Here is a 12,619-nt window from a genome sequence, read left to right on the forward strand (position 1 = left end):
AAAACAGGATCCATCAATATGCTGTCTACAAGAGACACACCTTAGAAACAAAGACATGAATTTATTAAAAATAAAAGGTTGGAAAAAAATGTGTCAAGCTAACAACTAGCAAAACTAAAATTTGTTGCTTCTAGGAAAGTAAACTAAGTGACTGGGGGAGAGGGGAAAAAGGCTATTTTTCACTGTATTTCCTTGGTGTGCTTTCTTAATTTTGAACCATATAAATTTATTATCTATTCAAAATATCAACAGTTTATACTAATAAATAAATATGTACTTTTTACTCAAATAAAAATGCTTCCTATTTCCAATTTAAGAGTATTTATCAGGAAAATAATCTGGATGATCACCGCTCTCAGCATCTACTGATACAACTATATTAGTTTCCACTATTTTTTTCTCACTGCTGTAATAGACTCTAAGAATTTTTCTTTGTTAAATAGACTTGCATTCTTGGGATAAATTCTATTTGGATACAATGAATAATTCTTCTAAGATGCAGTATTCCTGATAAAGAATTTTAAGGTGAGGAAAAAAATTATCTAGAATCTTTACAGACTAAAATGAACAAATTCACAAAAGTCAAAACATTGAAAAAAAAAAGTTGCTGTTGAGTCAATTCCAACTCATGGGGACCCCACATGTAGAGCAGAACTGTACTTCAGTGGGTTTTCAAGGCTGTGACCTTCCATAAGCAGATCACCAGGCCTTTCTTCTGAAGCACCTCTGGGTGAGTTTGAACTGCCAGCCTTTTAGTATTTAGTCAAGTGCTTAACCACTGTCCACACCCAGGGACACAAAAACCAAAACATAAACAAATAAAAACCCTTGAGGCCAGCAAAGCTTAAACGATTTCAGGCCACACTGCTTGTTAATGGAAGAGGCAAAAACAAAAGCCAGATCTCTTGATCCCCAAGTTCAACTGATTATTGGTTAAGATTTCTTAAGTAATTTTATACCAATACTAAAATGCAATATTTGAGTAACATTTTCTTTAGCGTACTCTTGTAGGGTTTTGGGATCACAACCAACTTATTTCATAGAATACATTTAAGTAGTAGCGCATTTTTTTCTAAGTTTAAAAATAACTTACATAATATAGACGTTTTATTATATTTCCACTTTTTTTTTTTTTTTTTTAAATTCTACTGTGAGTCCATCGGAGCCCTGGTGGCACAGTGGTTAAGAGCTTGGCTGCTAATCAAAAGGTGGGTAGCTCAAATCTCCACCAGCCATGACTTGGAAACCCTATAGGGCAGCTCTACCCTGTCCCATAGGGTTGCGATGAGTAGGAATCAACTGGACAGCAATGGGTTTGGTTTGGGTTTGGTGAGTCCATTAGGAAGTCAGTTGTTTTCTTTTTCTTTTTCAACCTTTATTTCATCCTAATTACTTAAGTGTTGTTGTGGTGACCTAATTTAGGTATTTGGTTTTTCTAGTCAGTTATTTCAAATATATTGGTAATATAATTACGCTATTATTATTGTTGTTAGTTGCTGGGGAGTCAGCTCCAACTCACAGCTACTTTATGTATAACAGAATGAAAGGTTGCTCTATCCTGTGCCATCTTCAGGATCACTGGTATGTTTGAGTCCCTTGTTGTGACTATTGTGCCAATCCATCTCATTGACGGTTTCCCTTGTTTTTGCTGATTCTCTGCTTTACCAAACGTGATGTCCTTTTCTAGTGATTGATCTTTCCGGATGACGTCCAAAGCTGATATATACCTTCTCCTAAAAACATTCTAATGTTTTCTATTTCTGACTTTTATTCTCTTCATATTAATTAGGCCAACTATTTAATGATTTTACTGTCTTTTCAAAGATCAAACCTTTTAGTTGCTGTTATTTTCACATTTTATTTATCTGACATCCCAAATCCAATACACACTAAACATTTAATAAGTGTCCGGTAAATTATACCATCACATTTCTTTCCTTTTTTTTTCTAGTTAATATAGATCTGTGAAGTCCATTTTCCCCTAACAGCTGTATTCTAATTTTTTGTTGTTGAGTTGTGACTTATGTGTTACAGACTACAACTGCCCCATAGGGTTTTCTTGACTGTAATATTTGCGGAAGCAGATTGCCAGGCCTACTTCTTCCGTAGTGCTGCTGGGTGGGTTTGAACTACTAACCTTTTGCTTACCAGCTGAATGCAAACCATCTGCGCTACCCAGGGGCCTTTCCAATTTTTTATTATAGCTATGTTTCCTTTATTTTTAAATACCTTTTTATTATAGGCATATTTTTATAGCATGAAAATCAAAGACTACAGCCTTCAGCATGGATTACACCTCAACATAAAGAAAACAAAAATCGTCACAACTGGACCAATAAGCAACATTATGATAAACGAGAGAAAAGATTGAACTTGTCAAGGATTTCATTTTACTTGGATCCACATCAACGCCTATGGAAGCAGCAGTCAAGAAATCAAACAACGTATTGCATTGGGCAAATCTGCTGCAAAAGACCTCTTTAAAGGGTTAAAAAGCAAAGATGTCACTTTGAGGACTAAGGTGCGCCTGACCCAAGCCATGGTATTTTCAATCGCCTCATATGCACGTGAAAGCTGGACAATGAATAAGGAAGACCGAAGAAGAATGGATGCCTTTGAATTATTGTGTTGGTGAAGAATACTGAATGTAACACAGACTGTAAGAAGAATGAACAAATCTGTTTTGGAAGACGTACAGCCAGAATGCTCTTTATCTCATGTACTCTGGACATGTTATCAGCAGGGACCAGTCCCTGGAGAAGGATATCATGCTTGGTAAAGTAGAGGGTCAATGAAAAAGAGGAAGACCCTCAAAGACATGGATTGACACAGTGGTTGCAAGAATGGGCTCAAGCATAGCAAGGATTGTGAGGATAGTGCAGGACTCAGCAGTGTTTCATTCTGTTGTACATACTATCCTATGGGTCGGAATCAAATCAGTAGCACCTGACAACACAACATAGTTTCCAATACTACAAATACATTGTCACATTTGAATTCTACAGCCTATTAGCTTTATTTTCAGAGGGTTGATTCATGACTCAAACCCAGGTTTTCTGATTCTAGATCTTGATTCTATTATGCCACTCTGACTCTCAATGTCCAATCTGACCCAGGTGTTAAAGTATTTTCAAATTATCTTAGAGATGAATCTTTCTTAGATGTTTTCATTATTCATGTATTATGATAACTGAGTATGATTATTAAAATTTTAAATCCTTTTCCGAATATGAATGGGCATAAATACACATATAAAATAAAATTTAAAAGTTGCTATGTCCAAGCAGAACACCAGTTTTTATAAAAGACTCCAGTGTATTTGAAACAAAAATATATACTCAAAACTTCCATTTATTTTCCCCTAGGTATATTAAACTTAGCTTCTTTAATTTTATGTTTATCTTAACAAAACATATATAGTTATAAGTATTTCAAGTTTATATGTTGTAGCTAGAAAGCTCCCTTTTCCATAATTGTTAATTAGGTTTTCAATGTAACCTCCTATTATGTGGCTTATTCAAGTCACTTAAAAGAGGTCCACCAAGAATCTCATGTAAAAATGATGGAACTGTACCAGATTTATGGTTCCCAAGCTATGGTCCCTACACATCTCAGGTTCCATGAAGATAATGAAAAGAATCTGTAAGCAATTCCTAATTTTCAAAAAGCCTAACAGAAATCATGTTTACTTACATCAAGATTGCCTAGTTTCTTTGCTTTAGGCTAGAATTACAAGTGAAAAAATAAAGAATAAATTTTTTAAAGTCATTTGACTTGATAGCTGAAAACATTTTCAAACAGGAAAACCAAGAGCAGTGAGAGGGCTGGGTAGCAACCAATGAATCCAAAAGCTCTTAAGTTTTTGAGGGTTGCTTAGGAGCTTTCTCAGAGCACCACCTGGTGGATATCTGGCAACTTTTACCAATATCGATAAAAAGAATGACAACAGGATCTACAGGCTGGGTACTCAAAAATGCAGTGCAAACTCTCCTTTCACTGTTAGCCAACTACACATACCTGGATGAGGTCCAAGATCCCAAGTTCACTCTCTGACGAATCCACACAAAATACAAAGTAGAGGGTCGCATAGTGCCGGTAAATCAGTTTGTAGTCAGAGCCACCAATCAAACTGCGGACGATGGGAAACACTTAAATGTCTTTATCTTAATTAAACCTACAAAAAGGAGACTCTGTGCCAAGGAATGAGAAAGAGCCCAACAGACAGGGGGAAAACAGGCCAAACAATAGAAGCAGAATATTTCTACCAGGTGAACAGCAGCCAACTTTGACAGAGGTGCCTAAAGCCACTTTACCTCACCTTTCACCCTGCCCATCTGCCCAGGGACCAAACATCTAAATGAGTAATACCTGAAGCACAATAGTAGCTTCCAAAACGGAACTGGGTGTCTCCCTGAGCAGGTCATTCTAAGACCAGTTCAAGTTGCATCAGGTACACACCTGACCCTTGAGTACTGCCTGAAGAAGCAATGATGATAAAGGCCACCCAAAAGTGGACTTAAGGGGAAAAAACGGAAGCTGATAGCTTACCTTCCACCCTCCAAGAAGTTACAGATGTTGTCATCCCGCTTGAGGACTAGATGGAAAGTCTCTCGAACAATCTGCTGTTGAATTTCTTCTGGCTATGGAACAAAAGAAGTAAAGTGAATCAGTGGGCAAGTCTGAAAAACTACATCCCATCAATGGGGATGGACAGGGAAAGACGGGCTCCCTAGCTGGAATGATCTGAAGGCTTAGTGCCAGTTTCCAGAGAAGATAAAAATGACAAGTGGAGAGAAAATAAAGAGCAAATCTGTGGAAAATGGATGACAAGGCTGTGCTATAAGAATTAAAACTGAGTATATTTACCTAGCTATCTCACGCACTAACCATTATCATCCTGATAGGTAAGCTGATATTTCTTCATATCTAACAAACAAGGAAAGGAGAATTAATAAACTCTCGTACAAGGTCAAAGAAAAACTAGAAGGCCTGGCCCTGAAATACTGTCTTCCCTTGGAAAATATCTAAGCCAGGTAAATTACGCATGTCAAAAGGCCTGACACTTTGAAGAAGTCAAGATGTAATCATGTACACGTTTTTGAAACTGAAATTTCCATCCTTTGTACTAGTAATATAGGTACTACATATAAGATGCTGTGTTACTCATCAACAAAGTATTACTGAGAAAACAAGAAAAAGTTCTATTTACAGATTAGAATTTTGAACAACTGCTGAGCTACAAATTTTTTTCACTTACTACATACATGCAAAAGCCCAAGTATGATGCAGTCTCTTAATAACTCACATTTAATTTCTGTCTGAGGTTCATAAGTGTGGTAAAAAAGATGATGGGAAGGAGAAACCAGTCATTAAGACAGAAATGAAAAGTTCTAGACCAGTGCTTCCCAAACTTTAATGTGCACTGAATCACCTGGGAATCTTGTTAAAGTGCAGATTCTGATTTAGTAGGTCTGGGATAAGGTCTGAGGCTGAATTTCTAACAAGCTCCCACGTGATACCAAATGTTGCTGGTCTGGGGACAACACTGAGTAGCAAAGCTTAAGAAAACCTTCAGACTGGATTTGCTGGAAGAGTCAGTAAATAGATTTAAGCAATTTTAATCCCTTTCTTTGTACAGCACTGAATTTAGGTTTGAAATGGTCAGTTATTTAAAAGAACTAGAAAGGGGAAAAACAGGGAAATTGTCATTGTGGAAAAATTATTTTCGTAACTTTGACTCAACATGAGTATACAGTGGCTCTCAGTATTTACTGAATGAATGAATAAAAACTTGCTAATAACTGACCACTGTTAAGTTGGAGTAAATCAGTCACTATATCCCTAGTTTCCACACAAAGCTCACAGATGCCGTGATACTATAGATTAACTCTGTGTACTCTGAAATACAAAATATGCTAAGCATCAGCACTTTTTTAAACTGGCAAAAACATCTTTTGATCTAAAGCCTTTTATCTGATTGCAGAGAGTAGTGGTAGCGGTCTGTGGACAAGTGGTATGCAATGGTGAGGCTAACTAACTTCTAATTCAGCAGAACGAGAAACTACCAATTGCTTATATTCCTTATTTTAATAACGCTCACATTATTTTAGTACTCTGCAGGTATACTTTTTGGTACTCTGCAAGGAACTTTTCACTTACAGCTCATTTGGCTCTTATACAAATCCTACGATCTCCAAAGAAGATAAATAAATGGCCAATAAGCATATAAAAAGATGCTCAACACCTTAGTCACTGTTGTTAGTTGCTGTCCAGTCGATTTCTACTCATGGCGACCCCCACATGTGCAGAGCAAAACTGCACCAATAGGGTTTTCAAGGCTGTCCTTTCAGAAGCAGATCGCCAAGCCTGTCTTCTGAGGTGCCTCTGGGTGGATTCAAATCACCAGCCTTTTGGCTAGTAGTCCAGCGCTTAATTTTTTGCAATACCCAGAAACTCCACCTTTGCCATTGTTGTGTTCCCTGTTAAGTCAATTACAATCATAGTGACCCTATAAGACAGAGTAGAACTGACCCCTGGAGCTTCCTAGACTGTAATCTTTACAGGAGCTGATAGCCAGGTCTTTTCTCCTGCAGAACAGCTGGTGGTTCAAACTGCTGATCCTTCTGTTAGCAGCAGAGTACTTAACCACTGTGCCACCAGGGCTCCTTCCTTTGTCATTAGCGAAGTGCATGCAATTGATACTCACGAGGATGGCTATACACCTACTCCTCATTTACTATCTTGTTATCCTAAATTTCAAATTTACAACAGTAAAAAACCTACCATCTGATTATTTTGCTCATTAACAACGTGCATCGGCAGTAATGAATGCCGAAGCGCTAGGCAAGAATAATGCTGGCTGTGATGGTTAAGGCTATGTGACAACCTGGCTGGGCCATGATTCTCGGTGGTTTGGCAGTTATAGAACGATGTAGTTTGGCAGTTATGTAATGGTATAATTTAGCAGCTATGTAATGACGCGGAGCCCTGGTGGCGCAGTGGTTAAAAGCTTGGCTGCTAACCAAAAGGTCAGCAGTTCGAATCCACCACCTATGGGGTCACTATGAGTCAGAATCAACTCGACAGCAACAGGTTTGCTTTTGGTTGGTAATGATGTAGTTATCCTCCATTTTCACATAATGCCAATTTTCGCATAAGGACCTAGTCTTTTGAAGCCAACCATCTGGATAAGTGAGGAGTGGGTGTAATAAAAAAGATATAATTAAAGTGTTGGTGAGAGTGTGGAGAAATTGGAACACTTATATGTTGTAAACGGGAATGTAAAATGCTGCAGCTGCTTTGGAAAACATTTTGGCAGTTCCTCAAAAAGTTAAACATAGAATTATCATATGACCCAGCAATTCTACTCCTAGGTATATAACCAAAACCAAACCCATTGCCATTGAGTTGATTCCAACTCATGGCATCCCCACAGGACGGAGCAGAACTGCCCCAAAGGGTTTCTAAGGCTATAATCTTTACAGAAGCAGACTACCACATCTTTCTCCCTCGGTGCAGCTGGTGGGTTCAAACCACGAACCTTTCAGTTAGCAGCCAAGCGCTTAACCACTGCGCCACCAGGACTCCTTCGTAGGCATATAGCCAAGAAAAATGAAAACGTACATCCACACAAAACTTCTACATGAATTTCATAGCAACGTTATTCGCAGTAGTCAGAAACAGGTGAATGCATCAGCAAAATGTGGTATATTCATACAACGTAATTATTATTCAACAATAAAAAGGAATGAAATACTGATACATGCTATAACATGGATGAACCTTGAAATCATATGCTAAAAGAAAGTGAATCGTTAAGTGAGAGAAACCAGTCACAAAAGACCACATATTGTATGATTCCATTTAAGTGAAATGTTCAGAACAGGCAAATCTATAGAGACAGAAAGATCAGTCGTTGCCAGATGACTTCTAGCTAATGAATATGGGCTTCTTCTGGGGTGATGAAAATGTTCTAGAATTTTGTGGTGACAGCTGCACAACTCTGTGAATATACTAAAAACCATTTAAATGTACTTTTTAAATAGGTAAACTGTATCACATGTAACCTATCTTAATAAAACTTTTTTTAAAAATGAGGAAAAAATTTACACACAAAAATGCAAATACAGCTTGTAGAGTTACCATGAATGCTCATATTCTTATCTTGATGTAACTTACTTAAAATGTAATCTAGCTAATAAAAGTCCTATTAAAAAGGTAAAATCGTTTCATCTCCATCTGAAGAAAGAGGAAATAAAGTCTGACAGAGATTTAACTTGTCAACAGACACAGGGCTGAGGCCTGAACCTAGGTTTTCTCTTTCTTCTGTTCCACCAGGCCCCCCTCTCCCGTTAGGTAACATTCTGAAACCTAGCCCCTAAGAAATAAAATGTTGAGGGGTGGGGGCGGAGGCAAATGATACTTGTGGTTTTCCACAGGAAAGTTTTGGGAAAATTCATACGATCGGAAAATTCATATGATCATTTAGTCAGCCCTCACGCGGCAGCACTTATAATTTCTCATCATTTTCCCACTTCTTAACTGACTTTCTTCAACTCTCCAGAGTGAAGGGAACCTATTCCCCTGGGGAGCCCCAACACTGAAGCAAAAGGATTCCAAGAAATAACTTTTCCAGACCCTCTGGGTAAGCAAATACGTTAAGTTGAATGTTTCTTCCTCCTAGCGAAACTGTTCACAACCAACGAAATTAAAGGATTTCAATGTTTCAAGTTCCGAATGAGGCACACCCCACCCGGCTGCCGCTTATACTTGGTGCCGAGACCCAAGGGGAAATGACACAAAATGGCACAGAAAAGCCGGGGCCCAAGAACGAGTTAGAGAGCGCAGGGGCTGCGGAGCGTGGGACAGACGGTCTGGTACCGGCCTCTGTCCGGGGAAGGTTAACGAGTGTGAGCGTCAGGCACAGTGCAGGGGACCGAGCCCACTAGCGGTGCCCGCAGGAGCCGTGGGGGCCAACAAGAGGGGAAGGCTCGCGGCCACACTGAAGGCAAGCCGGGCCGCACTCACAAAACGCTGGTAGAAGCGGACCAGCCGCGGCTTCCCGTGGTTGTTGAAAACCAGAATGGCATGAATCATCTTCCAGGTGCACCGTTCTCTCAGCACAAGCGGCTCGCAGAAAGCAGCTTCTTCCGCCTCAAGACACCACTTCCGGTCGGTGCGCGGCGGAGAGCGGCACCGGGAAACCCGGCCCCAGCACCCTGGGTCCCGAGCGCCCAAGAGTGCGGCCTCTGCGGTTCTGAGGCGGCTCACCCCAGGAGGGCAGGTGCAGATAGAGCCAGGCCAGGACCCGAGCCCGGCTCCGTGCTTCTCGCCCAGACCGACCTCTTGCCCTAGAATCCCGAGCCCGGCAGGAAGCCGGGCACGGCGGAAAAGCAGATCCGGAGGCAGAAACTCCGAAGAGGCGACGAAAGCTTGCCTTTCTAACCGTCCGTGCTTAACCATACAGTCCCCTAGTAGTCGCAGAGCGTTCCGCGGCGTGGAGATACAACTTAATTTAGCCATTCTCTGGTTGCTGAACATGTGGTTTTTATTTTTCAGTATTACAGACAATGCTGCAGTGAATTATATAGATGTCTCTTCGAGCAAACGGGATTATGTTTCTCCATGGTAAACAGGGAACGGTGGAATGAAAGGATCTTAATGGAATTTTATTTAAAAGGTCCCTATGATCCCAAATCGGTGAAGTTTTTGTTTTTTCTTTTAATGTCCTAATGTGGGTGAGGGGTAGGGAAATAAACATGTCTGTACACTGCGGACAGAACTGCAAATTGTAATAATCTATTCAGAGTACGGTTTGGCAATATGTATCAAAAGCCTTCAATATGTATATAACACTAGACCCAGACTTTCCAGTACTAGAACATATGATAAAATGATTGTGGATGTGAGAAAAGATTTAGCTCCAAGAACGTACATCTCAGCAGTGTTTTTACAGGGGGAAGCAAGCTATTTGCAAAATGAGAAATTAGTTCAATGCATTGTTCCACATGCATAGAAGAAATAGTAATTAGTTCTTCAGAAATCATGTTGTGAAAGATTTATGATATAGAGAAATGTTCACGACATATCTGAGTGAAAAGATTATACAACGTATGCACAGGAATATCCCACTTTGTAAATATATTTATATATATAAAGACTGGAAGGAGATAATCAAAATATGAATAATTATATTTAATGGAATGGCAGCCCAGGCCTCTGGAACCACATTGCCTGGTTCTGTTGGCTGCCTGTGGACCTTGGGCAAGCTTCTTCATCTATAAAAGAGGCACAGTATCTGTTTCCTTAACTGTAAAACCTTTCCATGAGATGCTCCTGCAAAAAAAAACGGGGGGGGGGTGTGTTCTATGGTCAAATAAAAGAGCCTCAGGTGGCACCAATGGTTAAATGCTTAGCTACTTAGGAAGAAAGGCCTGGTGATCTACTTCTGAAGGATCACAGCCATTGAAAACCCCATGGAGCAAAGTTCTATTCACGGGGGTCGCCAGGAGCTGGAATAGACTCCACAGCACCTGGTTTGGTTTATGGTCAAATAAACATGGGAAATATGCAATCATATGCTGTCTTGATGAGTTACAATCAATATTTGCATCTTAAAAGCTCTGAGAAATCCTACAGAAAAGAAACCTGTCTGATTTTATTTAATCTAATGTTGTACAATGAATTGCTCACCCCACCACCATCACTACCTTTCTGTTTCGAGCATCTATTGTCAACCTGTAGAAGATCCATCAGACTGCTCTGGAATGAGGCACAGAGCTCACCAACAGGAGGCCAGCAGAGAAAGAAGGGTGGGTTGTGGTATGTGATGAGCTCTGTGGGTTGCGTTAAGAAACCTGAACTTTTCATCTGGGGAGTAACGGGATCCAGTCTGGGTTTCAGGAAGCTGGCCCTGGCTGCCATGTGGGGGACCCTGGGTGTCTTAATTATCTAGTGCTGCAGAAATACCACAAATGGATAGCTTTAACAAACGGAAATTCACTTTCTCATAGTTTAGGAGGATAGAAGTCAGAATTCAGGGTGCCGGCTCTAGGGGAAGGCTTTCTCTGGAGGAAGGTCCTTGTCTCTTTAAGCTTCCGCTCTTGGGAGATCTTCGTGTAGCTTGGCATCTCTCTTCCCCCATCTCTGCTTCCTAGCTTGCCTGTTTAATGTCTTTTATATCTCAAAGGAGACCGACTAAAGACTCATACCCTACGCTAATCCTGTTTCATTAACCTAACAAAGACAACCCATTCCCAAATGGGATTATAACCATACGCATAGAGGTTAGGATTTACAACACATATTTTGGGGGGACACAATTCAGTCCCTAACACTGGGGAACCCTCGAACAGGGTTTCAGCCCCTGCTTCAGTTCCCTACCAAAAACCAAAACCAAATCCATTGCTGTCAAGTCAATTCTGACTCATAGTGACCCTAAAGGACAGAGTAGAACTGCCTCATAGGGTTTCCAAGGAATGGCTGGTGGACTCGAACTGCTGACCTCTTGGTTAGCAGCCAAATGTTTAAACCACTGCACCACCAAGGTGCCACCAGTTCCCCACAGCTGTTAGCTAATGATGTTCCATCCATGGGCTAGGACTGCCCGATATCTGAGTCAGTTCTGACCAGGGCAGGAGGTACAGCTAAATCAGAGGCCTTGGCCTCACCATCTTCTGGGGAGCTTGAGAACTGAGTTTTGTTATCATCAGGTCTTCTCTCCAGGGTGCCAGAATGAGCCCTCAGTGCCCACACAACCTGAGCCATAGCAGCTTTCCATGCTCTCCCTTCCTAGTCCTAGGGAATAGGGCTCTGCCTCAGTTTCCCTACCTGCTAAACCTGGAACCCTGTTCTTGCCCCCAAGTCACTTGGCTTTCCCTTCCCCAGGGGGCTGGATTCAGCTCCCTACACTTCCTAGCCACTGGCTGGACTCCTGCTAAATGAACAGGTCACCAGGAACTGTAGCATCACTGCTTACCCCCATAGCACCTCCATTCATCCAGAATCTGGGCACCATTCTTGGCCCCCAAGTCCTGTTGATTCTGCCCCTGAATGCCCCTCAAATAATTTCTTTCCATCTCTACTGCCACAGCTATAGACCAAACCACTATAAGCTCTAACTTGGATAACTGCAAGTTTCCTAATTGGGTTCATTACCTCCAGTTTCTCTGTAGTCATGTGATCTTTGAAACATACAAATTAGATCTTGACACCCTCCATGGGATCATTGGCTTACGTCCAAAATCCTTAACATGCCTTAAGATGGTCTGCCCCATCTCCAGCTTCATCTCAAACACATCCACCTCTACCCATTCTCTGACCTCCTGCCACAGTGGCCTTTCCTTCTTACTGCTTCTCTAAGACACCAAGCCCTTTTTGTTGCCTCAGGACTTCCTCCATTGACGTACTGGGCCTTTTTGTTTGGAATGGTGGCCTGCCCATAAGAGCCTGCCATATTCTCTGGCCACAGTGCCTTGGGCAACAAGATGCCCCTACTGGGTGCCTCTGTTCCAGTCAGTGTCCTCAGCCGTCCTCTTGTTCAACCACCTCTCTGACCACTGCCATGACTGAGGTCCCAGCATGGTGTCAGATACAGGACACCAGTGAGGTGGCTACTATA

The 12,619-nt window shown here is 41.1% G+C and overlaps 1 protein-coding gene across 2 annotated transcripts in view; it reads right to left on the reverse strand.

The window, feature by feature from the left end:
- AP3S2 (adaptor related protein complex 3 subunit sigma 2) overlaps positions 1–9,250 on the reverse strand; it is a 53,797-nt gene extending 44,547 nt beyond the window's left edge. The window contains exons 1-4 of one of the 2 annotated variants that reach the window (XM_023725941.1): positions 9,028–9,250; positions 4,888–4,926; positions 4,549–4,640; positions 4,018–4,129 (exon numbers count right to left, since the gene is read on the reverse strand). In XM_023725941.1, the coding sequence (XP_023581709.1) occupies positions 4,018–4,129; positions 4,549–4,640; positions 4,888–4,896 (213 nt within the window). In that variant the 5' untranslated portion in view covers positions 4,897–4,926; positions 9,028–9,250. The remainder of the gene's footprint in view (positions 1–4,017; positions 4,130–4,548; positions 4,641–4,887; positions 4,927–9,027) is intronic. The other variant, XM_004370629.3, reaches the window with a different exon arrangement.
- Positions 9,251–12,619: the final 3,369 nt, after the last annotated feature.

The sequence above is a fragment of the Trichechus manatus genome, unplaced genomic scaffold (genome assembly GCF_000243295.1).
Source record: "Trichechus manatus latirostris isolate Lorelei unplaced genomic scaffold, TriManLat1.0 scaffold00009, whole genome shotgun sequence".
Taxonomy (NCBI): Eukaryota; Metazoa; Chordata; class Mammalia; order Sirenia; family Trichechidae; genus Trichechus; species Trichechus manatus.